The sequence below is a fragment of the Alosa pseudoharengus genome, unplaced genomic scaffold (genome assembly GCF_046254945.1).
Source record: "Alosa pseudoharengus isolate Yale_2024_CS ecotype anadromous, Long Island Sound unplaced genomic scaffold, YU_APseudo_1.1 YU_APseudo_1.1_scf_6, whole genome shotgun sequence".
NCBI lineage: Eukaryota > Metazoa > Chordata > Actinopteri > Clupeiformes > Clupeidae > Alosa > Alosa pseudoharengus.
This window is the reverse complement of record NW_027468848.1, coordinates 23,123,709-23,141,865: the sequence shown is the minus strand read 5'-3', so window position 1 is coordinate 23,141,865 and position 18,157 is coordinate 23,123,709. Positions and strand designations below refer to the sequence as shown.

At 38.6% G+C, this 18,157-nt stretch overlaps 2 protein-coding genes and 1 pseudogene across 3 annotated transcripts; all 3 read left to right on the top strand.

Moving 5' to 3' along the window:
• The window catches only part of LOC143105510 (tripartite motif-containing protein 16-like), a 71,670-nt pseudogene extending 60,077 nt beyond the window's left edge, over positions 1-11,593 (top strand).
• LOC143105513 (E3 ubiquitin/ISG15 ligase TRIM25-like) lies at positions 1,424-2,636 on the top strand. The gene has a single exon (XM_076269480.1). It carries the CDS (start codon positions 1,488-1,490, stop codon positions 2,124-2,126), a length of 639 nt encoding a protein of 212 aa, XP_076125595.1. The 5' UTR covers positions 1,424-1,487; the 3' UTR covers positions 2,127-2,636.
• A 1,709-nt stretch (positions 11,594-13,302) lies between the features above and the next one.
• LOC143106006 (tripartite motif-containing protein 16-like) lies at positions 13,303-17,673 on the top strand. Of its 2 annotated transcripts, none has more exons than XM_076270167.1 (6): positions 13,303-13,960; positions 14,314-14,409; positions 14,613-14,846; positions 15,290-15,449; positions 15,590-15,619; positions 16,916-17,673. In XM_076270167.1, exons 1-6 carry the CDS (start codon positions 13,379-13,381, stop codon positions 17,431-17,433), a joined length of 1,620 nt encoding a protein of 539 aa, XP_076126282.1. In that variant the 5' UTR covers positions 13,303-13,378; the 3' UTR covers positions 17,434-17,673. The 2 variants fall into 2 exon arrangements, with proteins under 2 accessions (XP_076126282.1, XP_076126281.1); XM_076270166.1 differs by having other exon boundaries at positions 15,560-15,619.
• Positions 17,674-18,157: the final 484 nt, after the last annotated feature.

Here is an 18,157-nt window from a genome sequence, read left to right as displayed (position 1 = left end):
TCAGTCTAGGCTAGGCCATTACAATAGATGCTGATGCTGGTGGTTTGTCACAAATCTGGCCCTGATCAAAACGGTTGCCAAATATCAGCAGATCCAGGGCCACATGTTTTTCAGAACACCCATTAGATCAGTCCCAGGAAAGGCTCATCAGACATCTTAATCAAATGCTTTAATAGTTAATATATCCCAGAACTTTACTCTTATTCACTCACACACACACACACGCACAAATATTTGGCCATGTGCACGTGCATAAGTATAGTTGGGCAAGGGACAATCTACCCTGAACAGAATTCTGCAGAATTTGACAAAAATGTATTGTGTTGTAATTGGGAACTGTACAATTTATGTAACTTGGAATCCAACTCATACGTTCACTTGGTGTTGTCACTAGAAAAAGCATGCTCAGGCAGATGTGAATACACACACAAACAAACAGAGGTAGATCAGTCCTGTGTGTCTCTTATTGTGTTTCTCTAATAAATAAACATGTTCCTACTACTTACTAAAGCCTACATTTGCAACATTTTAAAACAATCCTTTCAAGTCTTTGAATATATGCCAATAGCTACATTCATTATTTTATCATTATTATACTATATTATCACAATAACAGAGTCTTTGCAATGGCAGCAGTCATCTTAGCAGTGCCTAATAAAGGATTCAGTGTCATATTGTAAACAATACTGCACTGTTGCACATGTCTCTTTTTAAATGTATAGTTATATACTGTACATTATTATCTAGTGTAGTTCTTGTCAATTTTCAGATTTAAATTCAGTAGGTTCAGTAGACTGTTTATTTTGGGACCCCCACCCCACCTGTACAGACACCTAAACAAATTATTATTTTTTTCTTTCATTTAGGCCTACTATGAAAGCTACTTTGTGAAAAGAAAAACAATTATTTAAAAATCCCACTTCAGTCAGTGGGAATTGATAGCAATAATTTTACGGTTAAAATTATTAATAATTTAATTGCCATGTGGCCCTTCTTGGTTTAAAACAAAGACACCCTCCCCTCCCCCAATCAAATGCTAATGTAGTGGTTCAAGGGCTATCAGGTAGATAGATAGATAGATAGATAGATAGATAGATAGATAGATAGATAGATAGATACTTTATTGATCCCTAGGGGAAATTCAAGGTATACAGGACAAAGGATTTTACCTTGATATAATGTATCCATGTGTCATGAAATGTAAATGTATTCATGTCTGGTATCATTGTGATAGTCTCAGTACAAGGATTGTAATGATTTGATTGTGAGAATGTTTGGAATATAATATTAAGTAATTATTCACCACAATTACTTTCAGAATATGGGTTTGCTATGGCCTCAGCGCCCCCTGCAGTCCCCATCAACTCATTGGCGAGCTCGTACACAATGAGGAAATTGTGCACAGAATTCAGGAGAAATGAAACTGAAAATGAAGTGCTTCTTGAAGTCCAGAGCTTTGTGAATTATCTTCCAGCACCGTAGAGGGAATGGCAGAGGCCATGACAAGCAACCAGGACCTTTTCATGTGTTCGATATGTTTGGACTTTCTCAGGGATCCAGTGACTCTTTACTGTGGACACAATTACTGCATGGGCTGCATTGAGGGCTGCTGGGATCAGGAAGATCAGAAGGGAGTCTACAGCTGCCCCCAGTGCAGACAGACGTTCACTCCAAGACCCGTTTTAAACAGAAATAATATTGTTGCTGAGCTTGTGGAACAGACAAGGAAGACCAGCATTCAAACTGTTGCTCCTGCTCCTGTTGTTGTAGTAGGACTATTTGCTGGACCTGGACATGTGGAGTGTGATGTCTGCACTGGGAGAAAACTCAAAGCTGTGAAGTCCTGTCTAGACTGTCTGTTCTCCTACTGTGAGACTCACTTCCGAGTTCACAATGACATGAATCCTGGCCGAAAGCACAAGGTGGTTGATGCAACAGGTCAACTACAGGAGAGAATCTGCACCCAACATGAGAAGCTTCTGGAGGTGTTTTGTCGCACAGAGCAAACTTGTGTTTGTTTGTTGTGTCTGGTGGATGAACACAAAGATCACGACACTGTGTCATTACCTATAGGGAGAAAGAAGAAACAGGTAAGGACAGGTGTTGTGGTGGTGACTATAACATGACTATATGGTTTACAACTGGAATGAAGCATAGACTCGTCCTCTTGAGTTCCATTAGACAGCAAGTTACGTGGAGCGAATAACAGTGACATAAAATCACTCCTCTTTAATGAGGTTGTAGACTGTATGTAATGACACAGCATTAGGCTCATCAGTAACATTAAAGATTAACACTTTAGCCATGTGTTCATGAGCTCACCATGATAAATGTGAAGTCCACCTTTATGCTGATGATACTATTTTGTATTATATTGCTGAATGTTCAACTTGCCATTGGAAATCGAAATGGAAATTGGAAATGTTCTTCAAGAAGCTTTTATTAATCTTAAATTAGTGTGAAATGCTAAAACTACATGCTATTTACTAGAGCTAGAAACATTGAGGAATAGTGTGCAAATAACCACTGTAATGGCTCCAACATTGACAGAGTCTGTGAATGTAATTTGTGAATATTTTGGCATCTGGCTAGCTAAACTTGTAAACAAACTGTGACAATAAATTGTTTCTTAATTATTTTTTGTTTTTTTTTCTGTTTTGTTTTCTGTTTGTTTGTGCATACATATTTCGTTTTCAGAATAAGGTCACTAAGAATAATAAAACTCTATTGGCAGGAAAGCTAATTAATGATTTAAAGCATTATGAGCCTTGAATCCCTGTGTATTGCCAGCTATAATTGTAATGGACTGGCTAATGACACGAAAAGAAGTGAAATATTTACTTGGTTAGCTGAAAAAAAGGATTTGGATATAATTTGTTTACAAGAATGTCATTCTACTCAGGATGTGGAAGAAAAATGGAGACGAGAATGGAAGGGGTCTATTTACTTTAATCATGGAGCAAGAAACCAAAAAGGAGTATTGATATTGTTTAGAGAGCATCTTGAAACTTGTGTGCATAAAATAGAACGTGATATGGATGGTCGTATAATTATTTTAGATGTTGAAATTGAAAGTAAACGTTTCTGTTTGGTCAATATTTATGCTCCAAATGATAATGATCCAACTTTTTTTGATACTGTTTATAATATGATTAGAAATTATGATATTCCTGTCATTCAAGCTGGAGACTATAATATTGCCCTCCAACCTTCTAAAGACAGGGCTGGAGAGGGCAGGGACTGTTATGGACAGAAAAGACATGCTCTTACATCTATGATGTCTGCAATGGATCTTTTTGATGTTTGGAGATTAAAAAATCCAGATTTAATTAGATATACTTGGCGGCGGAATGCTTCTGCAAGTAGAATAGACCTTTTCTTGATTTCTTTCTCTCTTATAGCAAAAGCTATTCAAGTAATAATTGCGGAAAGATTTAGATCTGATCATCATCTTATTATATTAAAATTTAAGTTTGCTGACACTGACAGGGGTAAAGGCTATTGGAAATTTAATCAATCATTGTTAGAAGATGTAAATTTCATTGTTAAAACAAAGCAATTTATCTCAGATTTTTTTCTTTTTAACACTGACTCAGCAAATCCACATATTGTATGGGATACATTCAAATGTGCTTTCCGAGGCCATGCTATAAAGTTCTCCTCATGGAAGTACAAACAAACCTGTAATAGAGAAAGAATTTTATTAAATGAGGTGCAAAACATTAAAAATCGCTTGGATGCAAATAGATCTGATTGCATTGAACAAGATCTCCAAATATTAGACGATAAAGAAAAAGAATTAGAGAGATTCTATCAGAATAAAATCAAAGGAATTATATATAGAAGTAAAGCTAAATGGATGGAACAGGGTGAAAAATGTAATAAGTATTTTCTGCAACTTAAAAATAGAAATTATCCCAGAAAGAATATATCAAAAATTTTGAAAGATGATGGAACAAATGTTATTTCAACTAATGGCATTCTGAAAACATTGATGGAGTATTATAATGGGATTTTCAACGAAGAGGCACATCATTTATCTCATCTTTCACTGGCTGAGCATATGGAAATGTATCCCCACCCAGAACTTACTAATGCTCAACAAAAATTATGTGAAGGTCTTATTACTGAGGGAGAGTTATATGATGCCATTTGTTCCTTTCAAAATGGAAAAGCACCAGGTCTAGATGGAATACCAGTGGAGGTATACAAAATATTCTTTACTGAAATTAAAGTTCCTTTGCTGGCATGCTATAACTATTCTTTTGAGATTGGTTGTCAATCAAATACTCAGAAAGAAGGTTTAATTTCATTACTTTTGAAACATGATGCAGAGGGCCAGGAAAAAGACCCTGTGAAATTAAAAAACTGGAGACCTCTTACACTCTTATGTTGTGATGCACGTATTTTGGCCAAATGTTTAGCACTTAGACTAAAAAAAGTCATTCAGGACTGGTTTTTTAAAAGGACGCTTTATAGGCGATAACATCAGACGCCTGCTTGAAATAATGGATTATTATGATAAAGAAAATTTGCCCGGCCTGATTTTCATAGCTGACTTTGAGAAGGCATTTGATACAATAAATTGGAATTTTATATATCAATGTCTAAATGTGTATAACTTTGGTGAGAGCTTTATTAAATGGACTCATGTGTTGTATCAAAATCCTTGTAGTAAAATAATTAACAATGGGCACATTTCTGATACAATTACCCTATCCAAAGGAGTGAGGCAAGGCTGCCCCCTTTCAGCATATCTATTTATTCTTTCAATTGAAATGCTGGCCATTAGAATAAGAAATAATACAACTATTAAAGGATTAGAAATAAATGGGTTAGAATCAAAGTCTTCCTTTTATGCCGATGATGCTTCATTTTTTATTAAACCCGATGTTCTGTCATTAAACTCTCTTATCGCAGAACTGGATTCCTTTGCTTTACTTTCGGGATTAAAACCAAATTACGACAAATGCTCTATTCTTAGAATTGGATCGCTGAAAAATTCAAATTATATTTCCTGTAAGGTGCCTATAAAATGTTCAGAAGGCCCTGTTAATCTTTTAGGGATATATATACCAGAAGATAAAAAGCTCCTTGTAAAGATAAATTTTGAGTTAAAATTTCAGAAAATGAATAAGATACTTCAGGCCTGGAGAGGTAAATATCTCTCAATATTTGGAAAGGTAACAGTAATTAATTCATTAATACTGTCACAATTTACATACTTATTGCAAGCCTTACCTTCACCTGATACAATGTTCATAAAAACATACGAAAAAGTAATTTTTAATTTCATCTGGAATGGTAAAACTGATAAAATAAAACGCAAATATGTGTACAATACACGTGACAATGGAGGTTTAGGACTAAAGAACCTTGCGACACTGGATATGGCCTTAAAAGGTGCTTGGATTCAACGATTATATAATAATCAACACTGGTTTTCATCTAAATTATTCATAGCTCAATGTGGCACATCAGTAGGTAAGTTATATCCATTTTTTCAGCTAGGCCAGGAATCAAAAGTAACCCTGAACCAAATTTTTCCTAATCTTTCCCCTTTTTTCAGAAACTCTTTGTCTATGTGGTTTTGCTTTCAGTTCTCTATGCCAAATAATACATTAGAGATTAAACAACAGATATTGTGGCTTAATTCTAATATCTGCATAGACAAAAAACCTGTATATTGGCAGTCATTTTTAGATAATAATGTACTTTTTGTAAATGACATATTGAATAGTAAAGGACAATTTCTTAGTTATGAATCCTTTGTGTCAATATATGGAGACTTTTATCCAAAACTACAGTATTTCCAGTTGTTATCAGCAATCCCTTCATCTTGGAAAATAGCACTACTTGATTCAAATGCAAACCTAGGTGTCTGCCGTCCGGCTATTAACAATTATAAATGGTTGGGGCATAAAAAAGTAAATTTTGACATGTACAGCTTCTTTTTATTTTTTAAAAATACTGCAATTTCTCCATATTATTTTCAAGACTACTGGGAAAGTATTTTTGATACTCCACTTCCTTGGTTAGATGTCTTTAAGAATCTGTACAAATCATCCTGTTCAACATATGTATGGGCCTTTCAAGTTAAAATTTTCTACAAGATTCTACCAACAAAGAAAATGTTAAAGATTTGGAGAATAAATGAAGACAATATGTGTAGATACTGTGGTGAAGAAGAGGAAGACACCATGCATTTGTTTTGGTATTGTCCAGATGTCATGCTTTTCTGGCGCAAGGTGGCAGCTTGGCTGTCTGAGCAAGGACTTGACTTACCAATAACAACAATCAATATAATTTGGGGTTTGCAGGAAGAACAAAATATGCTGTTAAACATTATTGTGCTCCTTGGAAAAAAATTTATTTTAAAAAAAGAAAAATGTATTACATTGGAACCATTCATCATGTTTCTAAAACACCATTATTTAATGACTAAGAACATGATAAAAAATAAAAGAAAACCACAATTAGATGATTGGAGAAAATTAGCTATCACGAAAAAATGGGATAAAGATCAATAATTTTGTTTTTATTATTTATTTTTATTCTGATAGTTATGGATAAGAATCTATCTGTTGCCACAATGTGTCATACTCTGCTATTTTTCTGTTCATGTCATGGAGTTAATTTACAGCTTAAATATGAACATGACTGGGTTATATAGTTAAAATATGTATGCTTATTTGTTTGTTTGTGTATGATTTTGGTTAATGTTGTTTGTTTGTTTGTTTGTTTTCATTACCGTTGTTTACTTGTCTGTCCTCTATGTTGTAAACACCAATAAAAAAATAATTTAAAAAAAAAAAAAAAAATTGTTTCTTCTACAGAAACAAAACAGGCCTCCCTATGTGTAGTAGCGAACAAATTGGTGGTCAGTAGCATGGAGGTAATCTATAAATATACTGCTGCTGCTTCACTCAAGGTCATAGCATATCATTCTGTCCAAAGATTTTAACTGGTGATGGCTATAGTACTCACCAGTGTGTCCTTCATGATAAAGTGGGTTAGTCATCTTTAGTAAAACAGAGAAATAAACATTGGTATTTATTTATCTACAAAGTTACTGTTGGGAAGTTACCATGTTATATTTCAAATATGTTTGTTTGGTTGGTCCCTATCAGACCAGGTCAAATGATTGTTTGATGTTCAAGGTTCATTATATTCATTCCAAGCTATTTCCTGGAATATTCTTCAACGCACTGTAATACTCTTTACTTTCCAATGGTCATGTACCTCTACTTTCATATGTTTGTACTTTATTGGGAGGCATTTGTACATTTTAGTACAACTGTTGTACTAAATTTGTACATTTTAGTACAACTGTTGTACTAATTCTTTTTTATTGTTTATTTATTGTCAATTTGTCATAACGGAAAACGAGGACTATCCTCAATCACTACAATCCATAAGCTTGAATGAATGAATGAATGAATGAATGAATGAAACAGTTTGTGCTTGAGGAATTGTCCAACGGGTCTAGTACTTCTATGATAACTGCAGTGTGGATGTGATGCATTTGTACAACACAGACACACTTGGGAGAGACCCAGAGGAAATTTCAGCAGAGAATCCAGGAGAAAGAGAAAGAGCTGCAGGAGCTGAAGAAGGCTGTGGAGACTCTCAGGGTGAGTACCAGACCAGAGTTCAGACCTCCTCTTTCATTCAGCTAGTAAGAGAGGAAACCTTCCTCTGAGCCACACTGGTAACAAGTTTTGTGAAAGAGCTGAGTGAATGGCCTGCTTTATATGCACCCTACAGTATGTCTTTGTGTGTCTGATTTCAGAGCTCTGCACAGACTGCAGTGGACGAGAGTGAGAGGACCTTTACTGAGATGATTGGTTCCATTGAGAGAATGCACTCTGAGGTAAAAGAGCTGATCAGAGCTCAGGAGAAGGCTGAGGTAAGTCGGGCTGAAGGACTCCTGAAGCAACTGGAGCAGGAGATTGCTGAGCTGAAGAGGAAAGATGCTGAGCTGGAGAAACTTTTACACACAGAGGACCACATCCATTTCCTCAAGGTAAATGTTGATAGGTCATGAAGGCACAGGATGTGCTTATGGCATTAATTAACCTTTTTACACAGCAATTTAACAGACCCTATGCCATTTCAGTATCAGTACAGAATGTTTTTTTAATACTCAAACAATTAAGCATAATTTCTTTAATTTCTTGGCTCTGAAGAAGACTGTATACTCGTGTCCAAAAAGATAACATTTAAAATTGTATTTTCATATTACTATTATCTCTCTCTCTCTTTCTCACTCGCTTTCTCCCTCTCTCTGTATTTAGACTTTCCAGTCAGTGAGCAACACGCCTGAGACTAAAGAGGTATCCAGCATCTGTATTAGCCAAAGCCTTTGTTTTGAGGCTGTGAAGAAAGCTGTGTCCTCGCTAAAGGGGCAGCTGGAGGATTTCTACAAAGTGGAAGTCATGAAGATATCTGCAGCAGGTTGGGCGCATATTCCTGACATTCCTGACAAATAAGCCTATACTATTATTTTACTGATATAAAAACTGAAGGTTATTTTCATCAGATTTTTACGTCAGTGTTGTTTCTTATATGATTATTTCTATTACAACAGTGACTAATATCCAGGCTATTTTGCCTGTAGATCCTACAATCAGACAGGAAATCGTACAATGTAAGTTATACATGCACACATTTCATACAGCACTACAGCTTACGTACATGTCTTAATATGACGTTTTAAAAGGAAATTCTGGAGATGTAATGGATTTGCATTGTGCCTCTCACACCAATCACACTTAATTGTCCTCATCAGCTGCAGTACTTGCTTTAGTGCCCACTCTCAACCCACCACCTTTACGATTCTTGATTCTTCTAGAAACATGAAATCTGATGAAGAATTTAGCCATACAGATCTGACAGTAATGCGTTTATGGATGCACTTGTCGTTTGTGGGATCTGTGCATCTATCTGACTGACAAATCTCATATAGTTTCTATAGTGAGGTAAGTCCAGGCTATTTTGAACCTACCTGCAACCAGAGAGGAATTCTTACAATGTGAGTTTGACACATTTCATACACAGCACACAGACAGACAGACAGACAGACAGGCAGACACACACACACACACACACACACACACACACACACACACACACACACAAACACTGATGGACCCAAATTTGATGGATAAATTAGTTTAGTGAACGGACATGCTGTAAACACGTCTCCGTATACAGTCCTACCTCTGTGAACTGTGAACTCCCATCCAGTTACAGAGATCATTAAAGTTGCTGTCTGTGAGTTTGGCTAAATGTTATGATTAGAGATCACCAGCCAATCGAATGACACCCCTCTTCTCTGTCACCTTGAAGCAATGTGTTGATGTGGGCTGAAATGATGTATGTGTTGTATAGCAAAGGCCTACAGCATGCGCAATCAGGTGAAATGTAAAGGTCTCCCTTTCACAAACATACAATTTGACCACACACAAAAAAGACACAAATCACATAAAGGACCTCCCACATCATATAGTCCAAATATAGCCTGACGAGCCAGACCCACATCAAGATGTAGGGTCTTGGGACTCACCATTCGCAGTGCTCAGTCCGAGGGGCGGGATAAACGGTTGTCTTTCAAATTCTCTCTGCACGCAATAGGATAGCGCTACAACTCATGAGTTCCATACGTTTTCCCACCAGCGGAGCTAGTTGGCTAGTTGTTCAAACTTTTGCCAACTTAAAAAAAGCTTAACTCGTGTCACGCTGTTTGCCAACAGCAACATCTTTCTTCTTTGCTTTCAAGTAGCAGGGGATTCACGCCGAACCGTCGCAACTCTGCCATCATTATGTTAAGCCCGCCTACCGGCTCTATACACGATGTGACTGGCCTTATCGAAGATTAATTTTTCCAGTTCGCAAGCCAACAGAGAGTTGCCATCAGAGGCGGACAGAGTACACAGCTTAATTACTTGAGTAAAAGTACAGATACCCTTTGCTAAATTTTACTCAAGTACAAGTAAAAGTACAACAGTCAGATGTCTACATAAGTAAAAGTACTGAAGTACTTGTTTTTAAAAGTACTTGAGTATCAAGAGTACAAGAGTAGCCTACATTTTCTAGATATTGCATTACTACTGCCACAGTGCTTACATTTACTGTATGTACAGAAACATCCTACATGGAGTTATGAAAAATGTTAATGTTAATACCTTGGAGAATGTAAATTGAATTGGAAGTAAAATCAAGTCATTTTCATTTTTTTTACCATGTTGCCAGGGATGGGCAGTATTTCTAATACATGTATTTAAATACGTATTTCAAATACAAAATACTATTTTGTAATTGAAACACTTGAAGCGAAAACTATCATTAACTTGTTCAGAAAATGTAAATAGTCTGGCGAGGGGGGGCCACAGGTTGGCACATTCCCGGGATGGACCTGCTGCGTCTTCATCCATTGTTTCGTCCATGGTTTCGTCTCTTATCTAAATCTGACTATGGAGTTGACTTTGGCGGAAAGCTAAAGGGGTTTGCTGATAGGCTGTCCCAATCAGTGGCGCCTGCACAATCCAATCATGTTTGAGAGGGAAACAACAAATTGAGAGTTTCCGAGATTTTTTCTTTTTTTTTTCTTTTAGAAGTAGTAACGGGTACTCACGGTTATGGATAGAAATGTAGTGGAGTAAAGAGTACAATATTTGCCTCTCAAATGTACTTGAGTAAAGTCATGAGTACTCCCCAAAAATGATACTTGAGTAAAGTACAGATCCCTCAAAATTGTACTCAAGTACTGTACTCAAGTAAATGTACTCCGTTACTGTCCGGCTCTGGTTGCCATACTACCCAAATTACATTTTACTGCCGCTAGGGTGCATCTACATTTCTAAGCTACCAAATATATACAGAATCAGACAAAAACACACAAAATCTGTCACTCAGTGAGATGTTAAATTAAGATACTCTTGTGTTGTCCTCTATTCCATCAGACTCCTGCCACCTCACACTGGATCCAAACACAGCAAACAGAAACCTCCATCTGTCTGAAAGGAACAGGAGAGTGGAATGGAGAGATAGGGCCCGGTCATATCCTGATCATCCAGAAAGATTTGAGTGGTGGCAAGTGCTGTGTAGTGAGAGTGTGTCTAGACGCTGCTACTGGGAGGTCGAGTGGAGTGGGGGGGGTTTATATAGCAGTTTCATTCAAAAGCATCTGCAGGAAAGGGTGGAAAGATGAGTGTAAGTTTGGACATAATGATCAGTCCTGGAGTCTGGACCTCTCCAGCTTCAGTTCCTATTACTGGCACAATGATAAACACACTAAACTCCCTCTAGTGGTCAGCTCCAGAATCGGAGTGTATGTGGATCACAGGGCAGGAGATCTGGCCTTCTACAGCATCTCTGACACAATGACCCTCCTGCACAGAGTCCAGACCACATTCACTCACAAACTCTACCCTGGGTTTAGGCTAGATAATAGATCATCAGTGAAGCTGTTGTGAGTATAGTTGGGAATTGGCCTGGTATTAGAAACGGAAGGACAAGTAGTGTAGTCTAATGGCCAGCTCCAGAATATGAGTGTGTGTGGATAGGAGTGGATCACAGGACAGGAACTCTGTCCTTCTACAGCGTCTCTAACACAATGATCCCCCTGCACAGAGTCCAGGGGTGTATTCCAGGCAGGTGGTTAAGTGACAGATCTGGGTAAATTAACCCAGAGAAAGCAGTAAAACCCCAATAGAAGAGCCCTTGGCTTTGTAGTTTGGAGATTTAAGCCTATGATCTGTTCTATTATAAGGTTTACTGCTGCAGTAGGAGTACTCTCTGTGCTCTCTTGTACAAAATGCTTTTAACTTGTATATCATGTCTATCACGTAAGAAGCCCAAGAAGGGGCACACAGAAAAATAATAACTGATAGGGGACATAAAGAATAAAGACTATTAATCTGTGTTGGCTATTTGGCATTTGTGCTGTCGTTGTTGTAACGGTTTTAAAAAGTGTGTGAGCTGATTATTTGTCTGTAAACCCACCTAAAGACAAAGTTCTTGATCTCTGCTCTCTCCATCATTGTATGTATTGTGTGTATTGCTCAGGCGCGCCTGCAGTGGTGGGTGTGCGTACCATAGCATTAATTCCTGCAGGCGCCCCTGGTATTGCTCACATTTCCTGAGAGAGAAAGCGAAAGATAGTATGCATTTGCGCCTTTGAGAGAGAGTGTGTGTCGCATATCAGACCTTGAGTATGGCAGATGAGATTCTGAAGGAGCAAGACTCGTTCTTCTGTCCCATCTGTCTGGACCTGCTGAGGGACCCGGTGGCCATTCCCTGTGGACACAACTACTGCATGGGCTGCATCAGCAGCTACTGGGTCCAGAGTGAGCAGAGAGGCTGCTACAGCTGCCCCCGAGACAATGTGAAAGACAACATTTGCTCTCACAGCCAAACGCTTTTGGACATGTTCTGTCGCTCCCAGCAGCAGTGTCTCTGCTATCTGAAACACTGCAGAGGCGACAAGCAAACAAGTGAGCACTAAAGAGAATACTAAAATGACACATTACAGGAGAATGACATCACACAGAGGAATACTACCAATGTAGTTTTCTTACACTTACAACTCAGTTTCACTTTCAGTTTCCACCTAGTAGTCTGCATTGTACAATGCAAAAATGTTTTAGATGTTTTCAGATTGTAGATTCTATTTTAGAGACTGCCAATCACCCATCCAGACCCCTGCCACACTCTCAAGTAAACAGTCAAATACAAGTTGTCACACCTCTTTAATCAGGTAATGTTTGCAAGCAAAAATTGATATTGATTGTAATCTTGAACTTTACTCTGAAATTCACATGAAGAGTTTGGTTCTAAAACGCTATATCCTCTATTTTAAGGAATTTGATTTTTTTTACATTTTGTTTTCGAATTAATTTCAGTAGAACTGGTATTGGCTATTGGTGTTTGATTTATCTTTACACATTCAAGACACAGCACAATTGCAATTTTATTGATATTACCTGAAATAATTAACATGACTTTTTAGTGTTTTTAAAAATGGAGATAGCGGTTTGGAACCAAACTCTTCATACACAGACATACAGAAGTCGCCACAAACACAGAAGTGGACAGAGGTGGGAAAAGTTTCAAAAACAAAGTAGGCTGTAGACTGTGTTTATTTTGTGATTCCTGGCTATAGGAAATCTTTGCAATCTTTTACAAATCCCACTTCAGTCTTTGGGAATATGGGTTTGTTATGGCCTCATGCGCCCCCTACAGTCCCTGTCAATCATCACACGCTCGCACACAATGAGGAAGTTGTGCCCAGAATTCAAAGAATTGAAACTAAAACTGAAGAGTTTCGTGAAGTCCAGACTCAGAGCTTGAATTGTCTTTTAGCACCATAGAGGGAATGGCAGAGACCATGGCAAGCAACCAGGACCTTTTTACGTGTCCAATTTGTTTGGACATTCTCAGGGATCCAGTGACTCTTCACTGTGGACACAATTACTGCATGGACTGCATTGAGGGCTTCTGGGATCAGAAGGGAGTCTACAGCTGCCCCCAGTGCAGACAGACTTTTACTCCAAGACCCGTTTTATACAAAAATAATATCGTTGCAGAGCTTGTGGAACAGTTCAGGAAGACCAGAATCCAAGCTGTTGTTCCTGCTCCTGTTGTATGTGCTGGTCCCGGGCAGGTGGAGTGTGATGTCTGCACTGACAGAAAACTCAAAGCTGTGAAGTCCTGTCTGGACTGTCTGTTGTCTTACTGTGAAACTCACTGTAAAGTTCACAATGATGTAAATCCCGGGCGAAAGCACAAGTTGATTGATGCTACAGGCCAGCTACAGGAGAGGATCTGCACTCAACATGAGAAGACTCTGGAGATATTCTGTCGCACAGATCAAACTTGTGTCTGTTTTCTCTGTATGGTGGATCAACACAAAGGCCATGACACTGTGTCAGCGTCTGCAGGGAGAAAGGAGAAACAGGTAAAGATAGGTGTTGTGATAGGCTACTACAACGTGGCTAGGCGCTGTAGGGCTACAACTGGAATGAAGTTGTCTCTAAAATCATCCTCTAGAGTTCCATTACGGTAGACAGCAGTTAGAAAGCGAATAAAAAAGGCATAAAATCACTTGGCCTACGTACGCTCTAATAAAGTTGTAAACTCACAGCCTGTAATGTAATGATGACAGTCTTCTCAGCAATTGGCTCATCACTACACTAACATTAAACATCAACACCTCATCATGTGTTTATGAGCTGACTGATGCGCGGAATTGTCTAATATAACAGGTCTAGTAATTGTACAGTGTGAATGTCATGCATTTTTTCAACATAGGCACACTTGGGAGAGACCCAGAGGAAATTTCAACACAGAATCCAGGAGAAAGAGAAGGAGCTGCAAGAGCTGAGGAAGGCTGTGGAGACTCTCAAGGTGAGTACTGACCACAGGAGAAGACAGCAGCTGGCTGCTGGAGGAGCCTTTTCAGGCCTCAGTGAGGGACTAGGGTTTTCCTCCAGTCAGTCAGAGGAGAACTTCCCAGTTCCTCTGAGCCACACTGGTAACACGTTTTGTGAAAGAGCTGAGTGAGTGGGCTGCTTTATATGCCCCCTATGTCTTTGTGTGTCTCCTATCAGAGCTCTGCACAGACAGCAGTGGAAGACAGTGACAAGACCTTTACTGAGATGATCCACTTCATTGAGAAAAGGCGCTCGGAGGTGAAAGAGCAAATCAGAGCTCATGAGAAGGCTGAGGTGAGTCGGGCTGAAGGACTCCTGAAGCAACTGGAGCAGGAGATTTCTGAGCTGAAGAGGAGAGATGCTGAGCTGGAGCAGCTTTCACACACAGAGGATCACATCCATTTCCTCAAGGTAACTGTTGATAGGTTATGAGGCCACAGGATGTGCTGATGGCATTAATTACGCAGCATTTAAAGAGACCCCATTTGTTAGATTTGTTTAATTGTTAGATTTATTTTTTTCTTTGGCTCTCAAGCCTGTTTGCTTAAAAAATATAATGTTGGATGCTATTTTCATATTGTCATACTGTGTTGTACAGTGTAAAAAATACCAAGAATTACCATGATACAGATGGTATATCAATATTATCCATACCTAATATCTAACTGATCTTGTATACAATAATGTTGTATCAATAATCTTAAAGTTAAAAACTATTCCAAATCGACTGAAACAGCATTTACATGTCATGAAATGCAAATTGATTATTTAAACTTGACCTGAATGCTTTATTGAGAATGTAAGTAGTGCCCCCCCTCTCTCTCACTCTCTCTTTCTTACTCCCTTCTATGTAGACTTTCGAGTCAGTGAGCAACACGCCTGAGACTACAGATGTATCCAGCATCTGTGTTAACCAAAGCCTTTCTTTTGAGGCTGTGAAGAAATCTGTCTCCTCGCTAAAGGGGCAGCTGGAGGATTTCTGCAAAGAGGAAGTCATGAAGATATCTGTAGCAGGTTAGTCACATCACTGATATACACGATTATTTTACTGTTATAAAAAAAACAAAGGTTAGGATGATATAATGTTGACATTTACACCATTATGATTCTTTCTATGACTATAGTGACTGAAGTCCAAGCTATTTTGCCTTCAGAACCTACAACCAGAGAGGAGTTTCTACAATGTGAGTTTGTCTGATTTCATGCAGCACATTATTCCAAATCACAAGTCTAATTTCTTTAAAAAATCAATATGTTTAAACAGTTTAACATTTCATTATTGGGGTTTATATTACAGCTGTGCCTGCAGAGCTGTACAGGTGACAGGTGTTGGGCCTTTGTTTTGTTTAGCCCATGCAAAGTCCTCAATCAGCCTATGTACATATCTTAATGTGACATTCTAAAAGGAAGTTCAGGTGGAGATGTAAAGGATTTGCCATGCCCTTCTCACCCACACTTAATTTAAACTTTTGCCATCAACTGCAGTATTGGTGTTGGTGCCCATTAGGGATGTAACGGTATGAGAATTTATAGTGACCAAAATGATCACGGTTTTCAGTATTATCACGGTATTTTTAAAAGTGTGTTCAATATGTTCAGAAAGCACTGATAGGCCTTCACAAGCTGAAATAGTTTCAAAAAGTGTGACAGTGTTTATTATATTACAAAAATATAGGCAAAAACACATTGGTCAGTCAGGGAATGGCTATAATAAACTAGGTACTTGTTGAAAATGCCTATATTTACAGTTAAAAACAATAATAAAAAGGTTCTAATGAACTGGAAATGTGACAAACATGCTTGGACAAAGACCCATGGTTATCTTACCCCCATGCACAGTATGATGGAGAGATGAGGTTGGGTTGGTAGTGCCAGTCTGACTGTGACTGTGGACATTACAGTGTTGATAAAGGCATTTTAAATGACAGATCCGAGATGTAACAAAGCCAGAACAGATGCAGGCTTGATTCCCCTTTAACTTTTTCGCAGTCCAGTCATTCTGATGCTGCTGCTGGGTTTAGCTGACAGCAGGTCAAGCCATATGATGTCAATATGGTAGGGATGGCGATGATGGCCCTCATTATAGATGGAGGGGTCACTCTTGTCCAGTTATAGAGATTATATAAGGCACTGTCTGTGATTTTGGGTAAAGGCTGCTATTCAAGACCACCAGCCAATCAAATGACACCCATGACCTCTGTGATCCTGAATCAGTGTGTTGATGTGTGCTGAAATAATAATAGCAAAGGCCTATGCATGGAGACTGCAATGTGAAAGGTCTACCTTTCATAAGCATACAATTTTGACCACACAGAATAGATTACACACAGATCACACATATGTAGAGCACTTTCCACATGCATTCTAGTGCGAAATATGCAGAATCAGACAAAAACACACACAATCTCAATTTACCAATCACTCATTTTGTCACTCAGCGAGATGTTAAATTAACAAACTCTTGTCCTCTATTTCATCAGACTCCTGTCACTTCACACTGGATCCGATCACAGCATGCAGATACCTCCATCTGTCTGAAGGGAACAGGAGGGTGGACTATAGAACTGAGCCTCAGTCATATCCTGATCATCCAGAGAGATTTGATAAGAGGAATCAGGTGATGTGTAGAGAGGGTGTGTCCAGACACTGCTACTGGGAGGTTGAGTGGAGTGGAAATATGGTTTTTATAGCAGTTTCATATAAAAGCATCACCAGGAAAGGAGGGGGTCATGAGTGTTTGTTTGGACGTAATGATCAGTCCTGGAGTCTGTACCTCACCAGCTCCAGCTCCTATTTCTGGCACAATGATAAACACACTAAATTCCCTCTAGTGACCAGCTCCAGAATCGGAGTGTATGTGGATCACAGGGCAGGAACTCTGGCCTTCTACAGCATCTCTGACACAATGACTCTCCTGCACAGAGTCCAGACCACATTCACTCACACACTCTACCCTGGGTTTTTGGTTGGCGCTACATCATCAGTGAAGCTGTTGTGAGTATTGTCAGTTGAGAATTGGTCTGGTATTAGCCAGCTGGGTCCCTGCTGCAGCAGTATTCTCTGTGCCCACACAATAAGTTTTGAACTTGTATCTTATTTTACTCCATTGATATAGACCAAGAAAATAAATTATGAAAATATATTTTGAAAATGTTCTGAATGTAATCACCTGCGAATATAAAGTCAGCTTCCGATTGCCCTGCATACCTTTGCAGAAATAAAAGATATGTTTGCTGTATTGTGTCCTATTGTGTCTCTCCTGTTGGACTGTCATCCTGTATGGAAGCGACAAAATATAAAGATGCCTAAAAACCTTTGTAAACTATTCCAGACAGAATCTACCATGAACTCAAATACGATGAGCTGTTTTTAAAACTACTTTTTACTTTTTACATTTTTACATACATAAAGAATGAACTATGGATCTGTGTTTACCCCCCCCCCCCCCCCTGCTACCCCCCGCAGCTGCAGGACCCCTATTGTTTCTGTACCGTTCATTTTTTGCCAAAATTCTGTAAAAGTCATACTGCAGCCTGAACCGTAACTCCAAAACTCTTGAAATTTTCAGGTATGGTTACCACTGCCCCCCTCTACCCATAACCCAAAATGGGGTACTGCACCCAAAGGTGGCGCTATTGGCAAAAAAGTTAATTATGCTTATTTCTCCTTACCAGATTGACCTAGACTCAAAATTCTTTCATAATATTAATCTCTAAACTTAG